Source organism: Pituophis catenifer, unplaced genomic scaffold (assembly GCF_029215685.1).
Source record: "Pituophis catenifer annectens isolate HBS135680 unplaced genomic scaffold, rPitCat1.0.hap2 SCAF_9, whole genome shotgun sequence".
Classification (NCBI taxonomy): domain Eukaryota; kingdom Metazoa; phylum Chordata; class Lepidosauria; order Squamata; family Colubridae; genus Pituophis; species Pituophis catenifer.
In genome coordinates, this window is record NW_027256889.1 from 17,811,705 (window position 1) to 17,833,345 (window position 21,641).

Below are 21,641 nucleotides of genomic sequence, written 5' to 3' on the forward strand. Positions count from 1 at the left end.
CAGTGAAAATGGAACTCAGGAGGGCCCTCCCGAGCTCCATTTTCGCTGGCAGAGGGTTGCAGGAGGCCGTCCCAGGCGAAAACGGAGATTGGGAGCCTGTTTTCACTGGTAGAGCTCTTGGGCCGCCACAGGCGCCCCTGACACTAGTGATGTCAAGTTGGCCACGCCCACCCTGGCCATACCTACCCCGGCCTCCTGAGGTCGAACCCAACCCTGATGCAGCCCTCAAATGAAATCGAGCTTGACACCCCTGTTCTAAACACTCACAGCTGCTTCAAGTCATACCACTGTTTAGCGGGATATTTCTATCTGCTGGGCATCCGTGATCAATATAGAGAACTTGTCTGTGCTAAGCAAACTCCATCTGAAGCGTATGCTATCTCCCTCTTGTCTTGTTGTGCTGTTGAGCCAATCACATGTATATCAAATCTCACCTAAAGCTGTTTGGGTTCCTCGGGTCGGTCACCCGAATGGCCGCACATATCCCAAACCCTCCCACGTGTGTTTTCAGGAATTCCCTTGGAACTGAATGGGAAGTGTTTTTCTGTATCTTTATTGAATGAGGGTTCTGGAGGACTCCCAATTAAGCTTCACAACAAATTAGTTCTGGGAAGCGTTTGAGATACAGAACTTGATCTCGGTGGGGCATGATGTAATTCAGAGGGCAACCGAAGTCTATCATCAGTGTCAAGAAGTTTGATGCTTCTGTTTGAGTCCCTTGTGGGGCACAGGTTGGGTTTTAATAATGAGACCAGGGGTGAAATCCTCCCGGTTTGGACCGGATCCCCCAATCCGGTAGCGATGGTGGAGGATGGTTTGGAGAACCAGTAACAAAAATCCCTGCCACCCCCGAATGCCCAGCTGAGCCATGCAATCATTAGAGGCTACTTTTTTTTTTTACTTTTAAAAGTGTTTTTTCTACAACCTCTTTGGCTGAGGAGGTTGTTTAAAAAATGCTTTTAAAAGGTAAAAAAAGCCTCTGATGATCACAGCTGAGCCGCGTGATCGTCAGAGGCTTTTTTTTTTACTTTTAAAAGCAATGCTTTTAAAAGTAAAAAAAAAAGATTGCGCGCCACAGCTGATCACCCACCCCCCTTGCGCACTGTTCTACTTACCGCATGCCTCCTTTTGGCATGCACTCCACGAGCACCTCGCATTTGGTGCGTGGTGCGCACTGCATATGCGCAGCCAACGAACCGATAGTAAACCGGTTCAGATTTCACCGCTGAATGAGACTGATAAATATTTAACTCTTTGAGAAAAGAAACATAGTAAAACTTTTTATAGCTGGTTGATTGATTAACAAGGAGGGAGGAAAGGAGCTTTGGTGGAGCAGCGGACTAAAATGCTGTTAGGTAGCACTTAGCTGCCTGCAATTACTGCGAGTTCAAATCTCACCAGACTCAAGGTTGACTCAGCCTTCCATCCTTCTGAGGTAGGTAAAATGAGGACCCGGATTGTGGGGGTGATAAGCTGACTTTGTATAAAAAAAGAACACCTCTTAGGGGGGCCCAAAAGCCCTACTAAGCAGGTATATACAAAAGTATGAAGGCTACTGCTTAACGCATTGTAAGCCGCCCTGAGTCTCCGGAGAAGGGCGGCATATAAATCGAACCAATAAATAAATAAATTGAACCAATAAATAAATAAATAAACTGCCGACCTGATTGACAAGCTCAGCGTCTTAGCCACTGAGCCACCGTGTCTCTTAACTACCTGTATAGATTTGCAAAATTCTGTTAGTGTAGCGTAGTTTTATAATAAAATAAATAAAATAGAATTAGCTAGTCTGGTCATGTTTCCTGTCTACTCTACCTTGCAAAAAGGAGAATTAGATGAGTGCAACTAGAGTTGTTGAGCGACATGGCTATGCTAACTAGGCCTGGCAATAGCCAATAATAAAATTGTTGAATGGTTTGAGTTTAACCCTTAGTTTAAAGAGTGGGCAGGCTTGTGTTGTTTGTTTTGCTCCCTGGAAAGGGTGACCAGTTTACACAAACACAGCTCTCATTTCTTTGTTGGAAAACACACAGGGGAGGCAAAAGAGATAAATAATACAAGCAACATCCCTGGAAGTTTGCTTCCCTGCTTTTGAACATATCGTCCCTTAGCCTTGTTTACAGAAGTCCAACCAGAGGGACAACTGCACATCCCCCCTTCCATGTGACACTGTGTCAGTCTTTCGGAAACACGACCCTCTTCTCAAATTACTCTGCCAGCCAAACACATGTGACTCTCAGATAAATTATAAATAGACAAGAGGCCAGGCAAACGGCAGAAAACCCAGTGTCTTAGTTGGAAAGTCAACCTAGCAAGGCTCAGTTCTAAAACTTGAGCTTGTCTCTCAAGAAGAGAACCCTAAATTGAGCGATTCCAGAATCGAAGGATATAAGTGCTGAACTGAACCATGGATTATCAATCAAGCATCTTCCAGGACAATAATCCTATGGAGAATCTGGAAAAACAGCTGATCTGCCCTATCTGCCTAGAGATGTTCTCCAAGCCCGTGGTGATCCTACCTTGCCAGCATAACCTCTGTAGGAAATGTGCTAATGACATCTTTCAGGTCAGTATGCGTCCATTCAGCCAATTCTGTACGTGTTTACTCAGTAGGTATATAGGAAGACTTTGAGATTCAGCTGATTATCTATGGGAACAGAACAGAACAGAACAGAACAGAACAGAACAGAACAGAACAGAACAGAACAGAACAGAATAACAAAGTTGGAAGGGACCTTGGAGGTCTTCTAGTCCAACCCCCTGCTTAGACAGGAAACCCTACACCCCTTTAGACAAATGGTTATCCAACATCTTCTTTAAAACTTCCAGTGTTGGAGCAAGTTGTTCCACTGATTAATTGTAATTGTCAGGAAATCTCTCCTTAGTTCTAGGTTGCTTTTCTCTTTGATTAGTTTCCACCCATTGCTTCTTGTCCTGCCCTCAGGTGCTTTGGAGAATAACTTGACTCCCTCTTCTTTGGGGCAGCCCCTGAGATATTGGAAGGCTGCTATCATGTCACCCCTAGTCCTTCTTTTCATTAAACTAGACAGATCCAGTTCCTGCAACCGTTCTTCATATGTTTTAGCCTCCCCCTTTAGGGATGAACTGGACTGGACTGGACTGGACTGGACTGGACTGGACTGGACTAGACTAGACTAGACTAGACTAGACTAGACTAGACTAGACTAGACTAGACTAGACTAGAACAGAAAGAATAGAATAGAATTCATACAACGCGTCTTGCAATTGAAATACAAATATAACAAGTAGACTATTGCTTAGCTCTCAGTCATCTAGGGCAGCTTCAAGGTTAGAAAAAACTCTCCCTCCTTAGGAGTCTTTCATTTTAAATTGGACATGGACCAGATTTTAAAATAGAGAATCTAGGGAAATGCATTTCAGTCATCTGAAAAAAGATAAAATGGCAGACGGTGAATGTGTAGTAATATCTGCCACATTTGAAAGATTCATCAGCCATCGCTGTGCAACATTTAATAAGAAAATAGCAAGGATATAAATATAGCGAATTTGCATTTGTGGTTATGTTAAATGCAGTGACATTGTCCTAGCTGTGAAATGTTTTCTCCCTAGTGCTTTTTTAAAGCTCTGGTGCCTAAGAGGCTGCCTGCATCATCCACTAAAATCCATTTCTATCTCCACTTTCAAGTCTTGGAGACCATCTTGGACTCATTCCTCAGATAATGTTCACTTCTTCAAAAGGCTTTGGCTAAGTAGTAGCTGATAAGAGCTCAGCTCTGGTTCTCTAGGGGCCTGTTCTACTTCTGACATTGCCTTCCTGACTTGTTGATTGTTATTGTCAGAGCTCCAAGGCAACACAAAATGGAAGGGCAAGAGACAAAGCCAAGAAGCTGAGGAGAATCTGAATATAGTTTCCCAAAGATTTCATTGGCTTGCAGGCAAAGAGGGAGAGGAGAGAGATACCCGCCTGGTGAAACAATGGGTTGTTTTTAAGTGTACTGTCATCCTGGAGATTCTCAGAGGTGTTGGTATAGTCAACAGGTGCTGTAGTCACAACACATCTGTAGGGCACTTGACTGGGGAAAGTGGCTTTATTTCCTTCTCACTCAATTACATATGTATCATTTCCATTGTGTAAAAAAAAAATGGGTGTATCAAGACATGGGATAAATGCATGTGTGGCTTTGTTTTATTTATTTTTTTAAAAAAATGTAGAATTAATATCCTTAAGGGGAAGGAGATTTTTTTATTTAATGATGGTTTACTGAATACATTTTTGCCAGTTTTTACAAGTTAAGGCCCTCCAGGTGTGTTGAGATTTCAATCCCAGAAGTCATCATGAGGCCTGCTGATGGAAATTCTTGGAAACAATATCCCATTACATTTTAAGGAGTTATGTTGGTGCCAATGAGGTTGATTCATAGCATGGGTTCAAAAGAATCTGATAACTGCCAATCCCAACATAAAAATGGACCAGGTCATATAGTTCCCTCTTGGAGAATCAAATTTGGCCTAGTGGTTAAGGTACCAGATTAGAAACTAGGTGTCAATGAGTTCTAGTTTCTCCTTAGGCGTGAAAGCCACCTGGGTTATCTTGGGCCAGTCACTCTCTCTCAACCTATGTTGTAAGGCTCAGATGACAAGTGGGTTGGTCAATTCCTGTCCCAATCAATGGATAGAGCCTTGGTTGATCTGAAAAAAACTCTAACTGATATAAAGGTTTTAGAAACTAAAACAATATTTCTCTGTATTATGACCAAAGCCTTGACAATACCAACATTAGCAACATGGAAGCTGAAAGTTACTGTCATTCAATTGTGAATTCTGTGTTCAATTGTATACAACAACAAGCAATCCATTGCTACAGAAGATTGCCTAGCATTACTGAATGTGCACAAGATTAGGTGGACAATGGACCAGGTGAAACATCTTCTTTCAACCAGTTGATTTCCACTGGTTCCATTGTCCTGTTCCCCCCCCCCAATTATTTCTTCATATAACATAAGAAACCCATTGCCATAGACCATAATGAACGCATCTAGGATTACACAAATAAAGGGAGAAATGGATTGATCCTATAATTAGTATATCTAGGACTAATGGGTTCTGCAATGAGGAAGGATATATTCTAGAGCCTAGACAATCATACATCCCTTCATCTATTCCATTTTCCATTTTTCTGGGTTAATAATATCCTGTTTCCCAATAAACTAGTCAATGTCCCATGCTCACCAAACATGCCTATGAAGTATTGTTTTGGGATAGATCATATTTGCTTCTATAAGAATATATTAATACATGAATTTTGGCTGGCTTCAAGAAACGGTTGGACCAGTTGATGAAAATCATGGGGCTCAACAGTTATTAGTCTTGGTATGGTAGAAGTGTGACTGCTTCTGAAGGCTGTCAATTGGGAGATTTCCTTGTGCAGTTGGTTCTCCTCAGAGAAAGACTGCTGGACTAGATGGCCCATTGCTTATGTTATGAACTTATTTTAGTAATTCATATTATTCTTCATGTAATCCATAAAGACAATGGATGTGATTATTCCATGTCTAACATCTAAAGTTTTAGGAAAGATGTACAAGAAAATCAATAATTCAGGATAAATCAAATTTTCTTGGGTGACTTGATGAGCATTCATTCAACTATTGATGAATTTGAGTCCTTTAAGAACCCAGATGGACCAGCAAATCTTATTCTTATGTTCTAGTTCAATAAATAAGGAATAAAAGTCTATCTAGCTACAAATGCTAGTAAGTGTTTTGAATACTTATTTGGGGCTTTGTCTTATGCATTTTCTAAGATTCAGGTGCATACTATTTCACATAAAAATTGGCGCATAAAGTAATGAAACCAGATGAGATTAAATCATTTAGCAAATTGAAATTGAGTTCTCCCAGCCAATGCCCAACTCTGACAAATAGGATCACTGCACTTTGTGCCCAAAATAGATTCCAGTTGAAGCAGTTACCTCATTTATTGGCAGTGGCCAGTGTTCCAGTGACACTGTCCGTTTTATAAGCAAACCATGAAGGGAGATGTTCCGTTTTATCAAAAGGAATGTTTTTAAGGGGGAGGGAGGAAGGAAAAAAATCAGATTATTTTGAATGTTTGAATTTTTCCCCACCTGGGTCCTTCCTGATATGCTGAGTTTGAAATGAATAGGATTGATAGGAGCTGAAGTACATTATTTCTGGAGGGTACAAAATTTGGGGGAAAAAATGTGTAGTTTGTTTAATTTTGTGGGGAATCCCTGACTTTTGGATTAACATGGTTGATGGCATTTCTAGGCTGCAAATCCATACTGGCAAACAAGCCGAGGAACCACCATATCTGGAGGACGTTTCCGGTGTCCCTCTTGCCGACATGAAGTCATCCTGGACCGCCATGGAGTCTACGGTCTCCAGAGGAATCTGCTGGTAGAGAATATCATCGATATCTATAAACAGGAATATTCAAGGTTGGTATGAATTCTGCTGTATTACACCTTGGAAAAGGAATTCTCCCTTAAGAGCCTTGGTACTACAGTGGTTTAAAGCACCCTGTTATTAACACAGCTGCCTGCAATTTACTGCTGGTTCGAATCTCTCCAAGGCTCAAGGTTGACTCAGCCTTCCATCCTTTCTAAGGTAGGTTAAATGAGGACCCAGTTTGTGGGGGCAATAAGCTGACTTTGTATAAATATACAAAAGTATGAAGGCTATTGCTTAACGCACTGTAAGCCGCCCTGAGTCTCCGGAGAAGGGCGGCATATAAATCAAATTTAAAAAAAAAAAAAAAAAAAAGCAATCATGTCATAGTATCTTCCAATAATTTCTTAACAATCATTTCCAGACTGCTAAAGAAAGGTGGAAGAATGACAAGGCACCATCAAGTTATTATGATTTTTACCAACCGCACAGATTTTCTTCAGCTATGTACAGTGGTCCTTGACTTCCAATCATTCAATGGCACTGAAAAAAATTACTTACACGCTAATGACTGGCACTCATCCCCACAATCATGTGATCAAAATTCAGGTGTTTGGTAACTGGCATAAATTTAGGATGGTTGCAGCATCCTCGGGTCATGTGATCACAGTTTGTAATCTTCCTAACAAGCAAAATCTGACAAGCAAAATCAAGGGAAGGGAAAGCTGGATTCGCTTAATGACCATGTGATTCATTTAACAATTGCAATGGTTTGCTTAACAACCATGGCAAAAAAAAAAAAAAAGTTGTAAAATTGGATTTGACTTTCTTAACAATAGCAATTCTGGTCCCAATTGTGGTCATAAGTCAAGAGCTACCTGTAATTGAGGCCACCCACTCTGAATGGGAGAAGGAGGGGCAGAACTTGGGGGCAGGATTAAAAGAGGGATTAGCCTAGAGCCATGATGGCGAACCTATGGCACACGTGCCACAGGTGGCACGTGGAGCCATATCTGTGGGCACACGAGTGTTGTCCTAGCTGAGCTCCAGCATGCATGTGCACGTCGGCCAGCTGATTTTTGGGCCTTCCGGGCCCACCAGACATCGGGAAACAGACCGTTTCCAGCCTCTGGAGGGGCTCCGGGGTGGCGTGAGGAAGGCCGTTTTCACCCTCCCCAGGCTCCAAGAAAACCTCTGGAGCCTGGGGAGAGCAAAAAATGGGCCTTCCGGGCCAACTGGAAGTCGGGAAATGGGCCATTTCTGGCCTCTGGAGGGGCTCCGGGGGGGGGGAGGCCGTTTTTTGCCCTCCCCAGGCTCCAAGAAAGCCTCTGGAGCCTGAGGAGGGCAAAAAACGGGCCTACCAGGCCCACCGGTAACCTTTTTGCCATTGCGTGCCAAAAGCGGGGGGAAGCACGGGGGGGGTCACATGTGGTGGGCGGGGCACAGGGGGCCATTGAATTATGGGTGTGGGCACGTGTGCCCATAACCCCCCTGTGCTCCCCCTGCTTTTGGCACGCGACGGCAAAAAGGTTAGCCATCACTGGCCTAGAGCCTAGAACAAGCGAACTAAGGCCAACCCTCCTTGAGTTCCAGTGACCCTTATCTAACTCTAAGCGGATGCTGTACAGAACATTCTTGTGCATAGAATATAGCAGTCTATTAGCTTCACTTGTGGACTTGGACTTTCGCAGCAGACATCTTGCTGGTGGTGGTCCTTTCTTTCTTTCTTCTTTCTTTCTTTCTTTCTTTCTTTCTTTCTTTCTTTCTTTCTTTCTTTCTTTCTTTCTTTCTTTCTTTCTTTCCTTCCTTCCTTCCTTCCTTCCTTCCTTCCTTCCTTCCTTCCTTCCTTCCTTCCATCCATCCTTCCCAGCATTAAAGGAAGGTATGAGCTGCTATATCTGGACCACAACAATCCAGACAATCAACAGATGGCAGCAAAGGAATGTGAAAAACTCCCAGCTCATTTTTGTCCTGTAGTGGTCCTCTGGATTTTTGCAGCTCAGATTTCATAGCTGAAGGAAGGAGGGGCTCTATAGAAGCGAAAAGCTGGCCATCATAACTGGGATTCGTCCTGGGGGCTTGCCTCACTCAAAGCCAAGACAAAATCTGCAGTAGACTAATCGGATTAACAAGAAATTTACAAAATCCTTCTTAGCATGGCAGCTTTAATCCAGTTGAAAAATACAGGCCAAAGGTTCTGATTCTTTTTCAGAACAGCACCTACATGGACCTTGGGTCTGGTCTAGGATGCTTTCATTCATTCATTTATTCTTTCCTTCATTCATACATATTCAGACTCACACCTACCATTGGTAGAACTAGGAATTCATGCTGCTTTAAGTCACGATAACAAACACAACGAACTTGGCGTTTGTTTAAAAAAAAACTTATAGAGGAAAACTCCCACTGACTGACTAGTAGTCCTTGTCCATGAAAGGTCAAGAAATTTGGGTGGATTAGCAAGGGATCCGAATATAGGAGCAGAAGTGCTGTGGTGCTGCTGATACTTTGGGGGGGGGGTTGTGGAGAGCTGCCTGCTATCATAAATCCTCCTCCAAAGGAAGGAAACCTGTTCTCAGAATAAATGGCTCCGCTTGGACAGAAGTGGAAGTAAGAACTAAACATAACTTCGCAGGGAGGTTAATATTAGACAGAAGGCTATCTACACTCTTCTGTGAGATCAGCAACCAGCCCACTCTTTCAACTTGATTTACTAACTCCACTAGTAAACTTCTACTGTATGAGTGGAAAAATTAAATGAGAAGAAAGAGCTAGGAAATACTTGCCCTTAGTGAGGAATATTTCTGGGACCTAGACAGGGGTGAAATCCAGCAGGTTCTGACAGGTTCTGGAGAACCAGTAGCGGAAATTTTGAGTCGTTCGGAGAACTGGCAAATGCCACCTCTGACTAGCCCCAGTGGGGTGGGAAAGGAGATTTTGCAGTATCCTTCCTGTGCAGTACGCCCACCAAGCCACGCCCACGAACCAGTAGTAAAAAAAATTGAATGTCACTGGGCCAATCCCTAGAGATTGATGGAACGTGAAGCAACCAAGCCTAATGACTCTTCAGTCCCTCCCTCTTTCATAGACAAGGGGGCCAATTCATTAGGAAAATCACTTCTATGGAGTCCTTGGTGCTCTCTAAACTTGGTTGTTTGCCTGGAGACATTTCATTACCCAGCTAGGTAACATCATCCATGCTGATGTTTACTTTAAGCTGTGTGGACCTCAGCTCCCAGAATTTGCCAGCCAACATGCTTTGAGTCTATATAGCAATGCTTCTCAACTTTAAATGGACTTTAACTCCCAGAATTCCGCAGCCAGTAAGCAAGGAACTTCTGCAAGCAAACAACCAGAGATCACTTAAGATTATATTCAACCCTATATTATCCTCTATTGAAAATAATTTCTGACATGCATTTCATCAGATTGCCGCTACTGTTTCAAGGGCATCATAATTAGGCATTTGAATAATCCATAGAACCAACCTGACCCTCTGTCTTCATCCATGTTTTACATACCCATGTGAGGCAGATTATTCATGTAAACTCTTATTTTACCATATTCTGCCATATTTACATTAACCACAGGCCATGCAATTCCTGCGCCACCAAATTTTTATACAACGCAAAACAAAACATCTAAAGCAGGTTTAAAATATTTTCAAACCTGCAGATCAGTGGCTGCAAAGTGGGATGTAATCATCAGGAAATGTCAAATGAAAAAGATACAGTGACTGTCTCAATAATACCTAGTCCTAGAGCAGGGGTCAGCAACCTGAGGCTCTGGAGCCGCATGTGGCTCTTTCACCCCTCTGCTGCAGCTCCCTGTCACTCAAAATATGCGTTGCAACCGCCAATGTGCGACACCTGCCAGCACGCGATTCATCGAGCTTTTCAACCCCCAGTAGGCCAACCATGGATAAATCCAAGAAAAGAAAAGTTTCAGAAGAAAACAGAACGTTTAATTCGACTACATATGCTAGTTTTGTGGCTGCTCAAGAAATAGTCAGGGACAGGAAGGGTTTTGTGGCTCCCGGTGTTTTCTTTTCTGTGGGAAATGGGTCCAAATGGCTCTTTTGAGTGTTTAAGGTTGCAGACCCCCATCCTAGACAGTTTTGGACACAAATGTGAATTTCAATCTGTTTTCCCACTTCTACTCAAACATTTATTTATTTGTTAAATTTATATCCTGCCCATCTTGTTATCCAAGATGACATTAACTATGGAGACCTTCTTATCTTGACTCTTCATTTCCTTCCTGTCTTCAACAGCCGTCCCCTCAAGAAGGGAAACCACCCAATGTGCAAAGAACACGAAGATGAAAAGATCAACATCTATTGCTTGACCTGTGAGGTTCCTACCTGCTCTATGTGCAAAGTCTTTGGAGCACACAAAGATTGTGAAGTGGCGCCTCTTCAAAGCGTTTTTCAGGGACAGAAGGTATGAGCCAAGCTTCACTGCTTGTGTAATATAGCTTAACTCTCTAATGTTCAACCCGATATTCATCGTCATCTGCCATGAAGATGACCTCTGGGGTATGAAGATGACCTCTATCTCTGGGGTAGAGAGGTTAAATATTGCAAGATGGCAGGCCGGGCATCATAATGCTGGCATTACGTGCATGTTCAACAGACGCATGATGTTTTATCATGACATTTTATCTGCCGATTTTGAGGACACCCGAATTTCAGGATTAGAACTAACAGTCTTCTGGTTTCTACCTGGCGCTTTAACCACTGTGCCAAATTGGCTCTCCGGTTTCTATTTAAATGATATCTATGGAGATTCTCAGTCATCCAGGTCATGGTTGTCCCAAAGGTGCTTTTTCAAGAGGGAACTGGACTTTCTGGTTTTTCTTCGAAGATGTTTCGCTTCTCATCCAAGAAGCTTCTTCGATTCTGACTGAATGGCGGGCAAATTTTATTTTCATGAACGAGGCTTCCAAGAATGCAGTTCCCCTTCCTCTCGGAATGCAAAATCGGTCAGCCTGGAATCCCATTCCCCACCAATCCCATTCCCCACCATCCAGTCAGAGCCGAAAAAGCTTCTTGGATGAGAAGCAAAACGTCTTCACAGAAAAACCAGAAAGTCCAATTGCCTCTTGAAAAAGCATCTTTGGGATATTTAAATGATAGCAATTGTTTTTAAGTATGCACCTGTATTACTTAATGCATGCAAAGCCTTTTCATGATGTACCCTTTTTGGATAGGCACATACAAAAAAGAACTTCCTGGCATAATTCTGAACAGTCTCAAGACTTAGCAACCTCTATGGGAGTGAATATCCTCCTACTTCATGCCTGCAACTTGACCATATGCCCAGAGACAAAAAAAGGATTGCATTCCTTCACCTTAAAGGGGTTCAGATCCAGTGGAATGCAGAGGAAGTCTTGGGCCAGTAGGTCCATCTCTCATTTGGGCTAAGAGGTGAATTGGAGACCTTTGGACACGTCACGTTGTGTCTTTCAGGAATAGTGCCTGACCCTAATGCAGTTGATATGGATACATAGATGACTGCAATTGACAAGCAATCATCAGCAGGATATTTTTGGAGCTACAAGAGATGGCTTTGAGAGATGGCAGAACTTTCATTCCCCCAGAAAGCAGCTGCAATCAGGAGACTGTGCATGAGAAGCTGTGGTCTTTCTCTGAACATCTGATGGGCTCCATACAGTAGTTAATCCATCATTTTTCTCAGAGATTAAACAGACCCATCCCTACTCATTTTCTGCAGCTATGGTCAAAGCCATCTGGAATTCTTGGTGCCTTCACACAGGGGCACAGCAGAAAAACAAGAAAAGCAGTTATGGAGTCTTTGTCATCCTGCAATTTAATAGAAAAAAAAATTACATTTTTTTCTGAAGTGTTAATACCACTTTATAATGCCTTAGTAAGGCCACACTTGGAATACTGCATTCAGTTTTGGTCGCCATGATGTAAAAAAGATGTTGAGACTCTAGAAAGAGTGCAGAGAAGAGCAACAAATATGATTAGGGGACTGGAGGCTAAAACATATGAAGAATGGTTTCAGGAACTGGATATGTCTAGTCTTATGAAAAGAAGGACTAGGGGAGACATGATAGCACTGTTTCAGAATCTCGGGGGTTGCCACTAAGAAGAGAGAGTCAAGCTATTCTCCAAAGCACCTGAGGGCAGGACAAGAAGCAATGGGTGCAAACTAATCAAGGAGAGAGTAACTTAGAACTAAGGAGAAATTTCCTGAGAGTTAGAACAATTAATCAGTGGAACAACTTGCCTCCAGAAGTTGTGAATGTTCCAACACTGGAAGTTTTTAAGAAGATGTTGGATAACCATTTGTCTGAAGTGGTGTAGGGTTTCCTGTCTAAGCAGGGGGTTGGACTAGAAGATCTCCAAGATCCCTTCCAACTCTGTTATTCTATTCTATTCATTCCTGTTGCCCCAGTGATTTGGGCGAATATTTGAATGGGGGTCCATGCATGGAACTTTCAAGCTGTCATTTAGAGTTTGTGATAAAAACTCATGCCTCTCACTCCAAAAGAGCAAAAGGAAAAAAACAGATTTAGCATCTCAGTGCACCACTTTGTAAAACCAACCCAGATCAGACGACGCACAGTAGGTTGGCAGTGCAACAACCTGTTCAAACAATATTTTAAGAGTCCCTGGCAGATGCAGTGTTCGGCCAGTTGGTGCAAAAGGATTGTTGTGCCTTTGGCATCCAAATGTGTATGGATGTCAGCATCATAAAAAAACATTTCTGCCATGGGCTAAAAAAATATGATGCCAATATTTGCAGGAGAAAGGTTTATAATCTGCCCCGCTCCCTGGGCTTAATCAGTTAACTGAGTTCAGGTCTCCATTAAACTCTCCTCAATCTTTCAAAGCCACCCCAAAATGATCAAAGATGAAAAGAAAAAGAAAGTCCCTGTAATCTAATATGATTAAAGAAGAGAGCAAAGAGGAAAACAATCAGTCTTGACCAGGGATCTGCAACCTTCAATACTCAAAGAGCCATTTGGACCCGTTTCCCACAGAAAAGGAAACACCGGGAGCCACAAAAACCTTCCCGTGCCTGACTATTTCTTGAGCGGCCACAAAACTAGCATTTGTAGTTGAATTAAATGTTCCGTTTTCTTCTGAAACTTTTCTTTTCTTGGATCTATCCATGGTTGGCCTACCGGGGTTTGAAAAGCTCAATAAATTGCGTGCCGGCAGGTGTCGCACATTGGCAGTTGTGACGCATATTTTGAGTGACAGGGAGCCAGAGCAGAGGGGTGAAAGAGCCACATGCGGCTCCAAAGCCGCAGGTTGCTGACCCCTGGTCTTGACAATAATCATATAGTAGAGAAATTAGGGAATGAATCGGGACTACAAGTAGTAAAAAAGGTGAAGTACCTAGGGATAAATCTGACAGCCAGAAGTGCAACTATAAAGGATAATAACTATGGAACTTTAGTCCAACAAATAAAAGAAGACTTAGAAAAATGGGGGAAATTGAAACTATCTCTATTAGGGAGGATTGCAGCGATAAAGTCAAATATACTCCCGAGACTCCTTTATCTATTCCAAACAATCCCGATAAAATTGGATAAGAAATTTTTTAACAACCTGGATAAAATAACTACAAAGTTCGTATGGGAGGGAAAAAAAACCAAGAATCAAATTAAGTATTTTACAAGAAAACGGAATTAGAGGTGGATTTGGATTGCCGGCATGGGAAAAATATTATAAAGCAACAAGTCTTACATAGATTAGAGAATGGGTGAGCCTGGAAAATCAGAGATTATTAAAATTAGAAGGACATGATTTAATGAAGGGGTGGCACGCCTATTTATGGAATGCCAGGAGCAAAACATATAAACATTTTAATAACCATATTATTAGAAATTCGTTAATTAGTACAAGGCAAGAAACTAAAAATAAACATTATATGAAAGTTCCTGGATGGTTATCGACAATAGAGGCGATAATGCACCCCAACACATTAGTAAAGCAAAAGATAATAAAATATAGGGATATATTGGATTCACAGGGATTATTGAAAACACAGGAAGAACTTAAAGAACAAGGAATGTTAATAGATTGGTGGCCCTATTTACAAATAAAAGCAAGATATAGAAAAGACAATAATTATATTGCAGTCTTGAGTCACAGCACTTCTCACTGATGTTTCTTTTCCATTCTTCTTTCCCACAATCGACCAAGAACTTCAGCACACCAATTAATTCAGAAAGAGAGGCTTCTTAGAGAGTCCATTTATTTATTTTTTTTATTATTTTCCCTTACAGACTGAGCTAACCAACTGCATCTCCATGTTGGTAGCAGGGAATGACAGGGTGCAGACGATCATCAGTCAGCTGGAGGACTTGTGCAAAACGACAGAGGTGAGGAACACAGCAAATGGCTGAGCCTTTAGAAATCTGAGTAGCGGAAGAGAAACCCAATCCAGAGTGATGGTGGGTTAAGACAGGTGCTGCCTGAGAAGAGACGGGAAGGGAGCCCAGTGGCTTTCTTTTCCCCTGCTTCCAAATCTGGGCAGGGGTTTATTTAGACGGAAGAGCCAGATAAGTCTGCCTAGTGATCTAAAATCCCAATGCAAACTCAAAAGGCACAGCTTGCATAATTTGCTTCACCTGATGATTGAATTAATGTTCGGATTTCTCATTGTCTGATTTCTAATTCTAGTCAGAAATCAGAAAATTAATCTAGTGGGAATTTCTCATTCTAATTAGAATTCTAAATCTAATTAGAAATTTAGGCTAATTGCCACAGCACACTAAATGGCGGAAAGAACTAAACTAAGGTTAAAATGGACAAAGCTTAAAATGTTGCAGGTGCATCCACTTGTCCAGTGGTGAAATCCAAATTTTTTTTCACTACCGGTTCTGTGGGTGTGGTTTGGTGGGCATGGTGTGGCTTGGTGGGCGTGGCAGTGCAAAATCCCCATTCCCATCCCATTCCAGGGAAGGATACTGCAAAATCCCCTTTCCCTTCCCACTCTGGGGCCAGCCAGAGGTGGTATTTTCCGGTTCTCCAAACTACTCAAAATTTCTGCTACCGGTTCTCCAGAACCTGCTGGATTTCACCCCTGCACTTGTCCTTTAACCTGGTGGTACCCCAACCTTTCTGGCTCCACGGACCGGCAGCCCTGGAGGGTGGGGTGAAGGGGATGGTTTCACGCATGCACAAATAAAATTTTGTGCTCTCGCCCGCTGCTTGTGTGGCCCGGTTCCCAACAGGCCATGGACCAATACCAGACCAGTACCGGGCCATGGACTGTGTGTTGGGGACCCCTGCTTTAACTCATTAAGTATTTGATGTGAGCTATTTTGCCTGATGCACCAAATATAAACATTTTATGTTGAGGAATCTGGGAATAGAGCACTGACTGCAAATCAGAAAATCCTTGCTTTGGCTTTCCTCTGCAATGAACTTAATAGAGACTCTCTATTATATGGGCTATAACCCTAATAATAATAAAAGAAGGGGGGGGAAAGATAAAAACAGAATAAAACAAAACCAGAAGAATATGCATAAAAACAAGGTAATGAAGATACACGTAGATTGTCCCTCCTGGTTGAATACAGGTAGTCCTCGACTTACAAGAGTTCATTTAGTGACCATTCAAAGTTACAACGGCACTGAAGAAAGTGACTTATGACCAGTTTTCACACTTACGACTGTTGTAACATCCTCATGGTCATGATGCTTGGCAACCGACTCGTATTTACGACGTTTGCAATGTCCCAGATCAAATCAAGCAAGACCTCTCTGAATGAGTTCCAGATGGTTGCTTGAGTGAGATTTGTTCAGAAGGAACCAACTCAACTTTTATTCTTCTCTCTCTGTGAACAGGAGAACAGTCAGTTGGCTAAGCAGTCCTTGTGTGAGAAGTTCGAAGCTCTCATTGCTGTCCTTGAGGAGAAGAGGACGGGCCTCCTCCAGCGCATCTCCAAGGAGCAGGAGGAGAAGGCCGGGTTCTTGCAGAACCTCATCCAACAGTATAAAGATCAACTGGAGAAGTCCAGCAAGCTGATCGAGAGTGCCATTCAGTCTATGGAAGAAGAAGGAGGAGCTGCTTTTCTCATGGTGAGGGGAAAATGTTGTACGTTCGAGATACCTTCATCTACAGCTGTGTAGCTTTTCAAATCCCAAATTCCCAGACCAATATAGCCAGAATTGGATATCTGACTAGGACAGGGGTCTCTCCAACCTTGGCAACTTTAAGACTTGTGGACTTCAGCTCCCAGAATTCCTCAGCCAGCTAAGTTGGCTGAGGAATTCAGGGAGTTGGAAGTCCACAAGTCTTAAAGTTGCCAAGGTTGGAAACTCCTGGATTAGGAGATTCATATCATGGATTAGCCAGGAAACTTGCTTAGTGGTGCTACTTACTATCGCTCATCTGAATCTTCATGAAGAGTTGGCATGCAGTTAAAATAAGAATTGGATTTGAATGTAAAATTACTTTGAACCAGTGGTGAAATCCAATTTTTTTTTACTACCGGTTCTGTGGGTGTGGCTTGGTAGGTGTGGCAAAGGAAGGATACTGCAAAATTCTCATTCCCTCCCCACTCCTGGGGGAAGGATATTGCAAAATCTCCATTCCCACCTGACTCTGGGGCCAGCCAGAGGTGATATTTGCAGAGTCTCCGAACTGCTCAAAATTTCCGCTGCCGGTTCTCCAGAACCTGTCAGGTCCTGCTGGATTTCACCCCTGCTTTGAACCCCTAAAACAGGGGGTGTTCAACCTTGGCAAATTTACGACTTGTGGATTTCAACTCCCAGAATTCCCCAGCCAGCATGACTGGCTGGGGAATTCTGGGAGTTGAAGTCCACAGGTCTTAAAGTTGCCAAACTTGGGACACCCTTGCCTTAAAATAAAGGAGTGGGGTGTTATTGTCTTAATTTGTGAATTGTGATCTTTGCTTTTCATTGTAATTAGAGTAACCCCAAACTGGAATAGAAAATAAAAGGTTTCTAATTGCAGCACCGTGCAACTGTACAATTGCACTTCAATATTTTGTGTGTGTGTGCCTTCAACATTTTATTAGGGCAATCAATCAATTATTTCTGGGAGACTCAAGATGATTTTACTGATTTTAGCGATTTCAAGCTGAACGTTTTTCATTCCGTTTTGACCTTTTCTCTTTCTCCTTCCAGACCGCCAAGCAACTTATTAAAACGTAAGTCCTGAAAACATATTTCTAAACTGCCATTTTTGTAAACAAAACAGTAAATCCTAAGTAAATAAGTTCAGAGAGGATCCAAGCAGGAAGGACACTGTGTGGTTGGGTGACATTTAAATTACGTTAAAGCTGACTAGTTTGTTAGCTTAATTGTCTAGTTCAGGGGTGACAAAACTCAATTTCATTGAGGGCCGCATCCGGGTTGCGTTTGACCTCGGGGGACCGGGGTGGGCGTGGCCAGCTTGATGTCACTCATGTCAGGGGCGCTTGTGGCAGCCTGAGTCCCAATCTCTATTTTCAACTGGGACGGCCTCCCGCAACCCTCTGCCAGCGAAAACGGAGCTTGTAACTAATTGAAACCTATTTTATGTATGACAGAACATTTACCTGTGGGGCCCTTGTGGAGAATGTAAATGGAGGGCAGACCCCAAGAAAGTTTAACACGAAGTTACAGATAATCCTCAATTTATAACAGTTCATTTGGTTACCGTTCAAAGTTATAACGGCACTGGAAAAAAAAACGTTGTTTGAATGACAGCCCAAAACCTACAGCGGATTGCCTGAGAGCAGGATAAAAGGCAACCGCATCCTTTCTCATCTGTGTTCCAGAATCGTGGATGCATCAAAAGGTGGCCAGTTGGAGAAGGTCGAGACAGGCTTTGAAAACATGGACTACTTCACTGTAGATTTGGAAAGTATCACAGAAGCCTTGAGAAGCATCGACTTCGAGGCAGGTATGATCACCCAGAGGTGCCCAGTCGGGATGTAAGAAGTATAACCTGAAGTTTAGCTATATTGCTAATATCCCTGAATGAAACATGGCTCTTCTAAATCTTCTGATTTATCAAATACATTCCCCTTGATAGAGAAAGTAGTATGGCATATTAATTAATTAGGTGGGACGCAGGACCTAATTAATCAGGACGCAATGGCTCAGTGGCTAAGATGATGAGCTTGTCAGTTGAAAGGTTGGCAGTTCAACAGTTCAAATCCCTAGTGCCACATAATGGGGTGAGCTCCCATTACTTGTCCCAGCATCTGCCAATCTAGCAGTTCGAAAGCACATAAAAAAGGCAAGTAGAAAAATAGGGACCACCTTTGGTGGGAAGGTAACAGAGTTCCATGCGCCTTTGGCGTTGAGTCATGCCGGCCACATGACCACGGAGACGTCTTCAGACAGCACTGGCTCTTCGGCTTTGAAACGGAGATGAGCACCACCCCCTAGAGTCGGGAAAGACTAGCACATATGTGCGAGGGGAACCTTTACCTTTACCTAATTAATATGGAAACTGCAGCGCAGTGACCTAGAGGTGAAAATATTCACCTCCCACTCGGAAGGTTGACAGTTCAATCCTACCAACAGATGTTTCTCTACCAGGGCGCAAAGAGAAAATATCTACTGCAAACTCCATATAGGTGTCAGGAAGGGCACCCGGCCAGTAAACGCTCAGCTCCACTCAGTTGCCCCAATCCCACCCCGAAGCAAGGGATTACAGGGTCATAAAAGGAAAAATAATAATAATATGGAAATCACTGCAGCAAACAGCATTGTGCACCAGGTTATTATTTTTTACATACCAATACCAGTCTATATCTAGCGTCCCAGGTGCCAAATGTATTTCATCAAATACTGACATTAGTTTATTATGGGAAGGAGTGCCAAATCCAGATAAATCTTCAGGAAATAGTAAATACTATGACAACATTCATCAGTTTTTCATCAGTAGGGGATTTTGGACAGCAGATTCCTTGCTGGTCTCCAGTTTAACTTCCTTCCATACTTGTTTTGGAGCTAATCTCTGCTGATTCCCATGATGAAAGTGGCACTTTCTAATATTCTAATGCACAAGCAAACTTAACACACCTTTTGTGTGGCAAGAGGTACAAAGTCAATAGACAGCAGTTGAGTTAGAAATAAAGATTCCCAAGGACTTCATAAGCATCTGAGATACTTAAAGAGACAGCTCCATAGCTCTGTTCTGGAATGTGGATCTAAATTATCTCCTCTCCCCCCCCTTTTTCCCCCCCAAAGATGAAGATGATGATGAACTGAATGAGGAAGACGAAACAGAAGAGGAGCAGCCAGTTGGGCAAACAGATGGTAAGAAACAAATGGGAAATATTAGGTCTTCCAGAGATATACAATCTTAATATATATATTTTTTTGAGATGAGCACTGAATGCAGCATTGCACATAGTCCTCGGCTTACAAACCGTTCATTTAATGACCCTTTGAAGTTTACAACAATGATGAAAAAAGGGATTCATGACCTATTTTTGCACTTATGACTGTTATGGCATCCCCATGGGATCAAACTTCGGTCATGTATTTACAACAGGTTGTACTTACAATGATTGCAGCACCCCTGGGGGCCACGCATTTGCAACCTTCCTATCCAGCTTCTTAATTTCTTAATGCCAGTCTGATTCACTTAACAACCGTGGCAAGAAAGGTAATAAAACTGGGCCTAACTAAACAGTGATGTTATCAACATGATAGCAGTGTTCCAATATTTGAGGGGCTGCCACAGAGAGGAGGGGGGTCTAGCTATTTTCCAAAGCACCTGAAGACCAGACAAGGAATAATGGATAGAAACTGAACAAGGAGAGATTCAACCTAGAAATAAGGACAGTGACAGTGAGAGCAATCAACCAATGGAACAGAAGTTGCCTTCAGAAGTTGTGGGAGCCTCATCACTGGAAACTTTCAAGAAGAGACTGGACTGCCATCTATCAGAAATTGTGTAGGGTCTCCTCCTTGGGTGGAGGGTTGGACTAGATCAGGGGTCTCCAACCTTGGCAGATTTAAGCCTGACGGACTTCAATTCCCAGAATTCCCCAGCCAGCTGGCTGGGAAATTTATTTATTGGTTCGATTTATATGCCGCCCTTTTCCGGAGACTCAGAGCAGCTTACAATGCGTTAAGCAATAGCCTTCATACTTTTGTACATACCTGCTTAGTATGGCTTTCGGCCCCCCCTAAGTGGTGTTCTTTTTTTTTTTATATGCAAAGTCAGCTTATTGCCCCCACAAACCGGGTCCTTATTTTACCTACCTCGGAAGGATGGAAGGCTGAGTCAACCTTGAGCCTGGTGAGATTTGAACTTGCAGTAATTGCAGGCAGCTGGTGTTACTTAACAGTGTTTTAGTGTGCTGCGCCACCAAGGCTCTTGGTAATTCTGGGAGTTGAAGTCCTCCAGTTCAAATCCCTTCCAACTTTGTTAATCCGTCATCTAAACAGCCGCCTTTCTCAGCAACGGAAATTCTGCTTCCCTACTGTGGTCATAAATTGAGGATTACTTGTATTTTTTTCTCTTCCATTCAATTGTGTCCCTTTTCTTGGCAAGTTGTCCCGTTCCCCCCCACACACACACACATTCCCCCAGAAGAGGGTTTTGGCTCATGCCTCTGCTTCTTCCTAACCTTGAGAAACTTTGGCTGAGGCCCAAATCTTGAATGCTTTGTCTTTAAATGGTTTCACGCATTTCCCTCCTGTTTTCTTGCAGGTACACAGTAACCAGGAAAGAACATGAAATTCCAAGGAGGAAGCAAGCAGAATAACCGGCTCTGTAGGATTTGGATAGAGGAAGAGGAGGGATGGGGTGGGGGAAACCCAAACTGGATGCCCATCAAGTATGCAGGGCAAAGCCCAGCTGATGAAGGATTGTTTGGGATGTAGAATTCGTGGCAATGCAGGAAGGCAGAAACGCACAGAGACACTTTATACACGGGTGCAACATGGAACCTTTCATACATGTTATATATTGTGATTTCTTTTTGTACATAATTGTTCAGGACACTTGATTTTTTGGGGGGAGGGCTGTTGTTAAAGAAAATATAAGATTTTGTTCATTAGGTTCACATCAGAGCACACCCTTCCACCAACTGAAGGCAGTGGATTCTGGGAATGAGTTAAAAACCGTTTCCATGAGCAGACAGGAGGTAGTCAAGCAAAAGTCGATTTCGTTGTGCTTTTTAATCTATGAAAAATACTGTCTGCGCCTCAAAGCGAATGTAAATGACGTTTGTTGGTTTTTCTTCTTTGTTGTATATAGTTACATAATAAAATAAATTTCCATTTTA

General features: G+C 42.6%; 1 protein-coding gene across 1 annotated transcript; it reads left to right on the plus strand.

The window, feature by feature from the left end:
* The first annotated feature begins 2,291 nt into the window (after positions 1-2,291).
* TRIM63 (tripartite motif containing 63) lies at positions 2,292-21,641 on the plus strand. The gene is made up of 9 exons (XM_070949387.1): positions 2,292-2,566; positions 6,273-6,442; positions 10,666-10,834; positions 14,661-14,756; positions 16,228-16,461; positions 17,533-17,555; positions 18,168-18,292; positions 19,591-19,659; positions 21,065-21,641. Exons 1-9 carry the CDS (start codon positions 2,408-2,410, stop codon positions 21,073-21,075), a joined length of 1,056 nt encoding a protein of 351 aa, XP_070805488.1. The 5' UTR covers positions 2,292-2,407; the 3' UTR covers positions 21,076-21,641.

Coding starts and splice junctions, on each gene's coding strand:
- TRIM63 (XM_070949387.1), top strand. CDS start 2,408: ATGGATTATCAATCAAGCATCTTCCAGGACAATAATCCTATGGAGAAT. Junction 2,567..6,272: donor GTGCTAATGACATCTTTCAG/GTCAGTATGCGT, acceptor TGGCATTTCTAG/GCTGCAAATCCATACTGGCA. Junction 17,556..18,167: donor GCCAAGCAACTTATTAAAAC/GTAAGTCCTGAA, acceptor TCTGTGTTCCAG/AATCGTGGATGCATCAAAAG.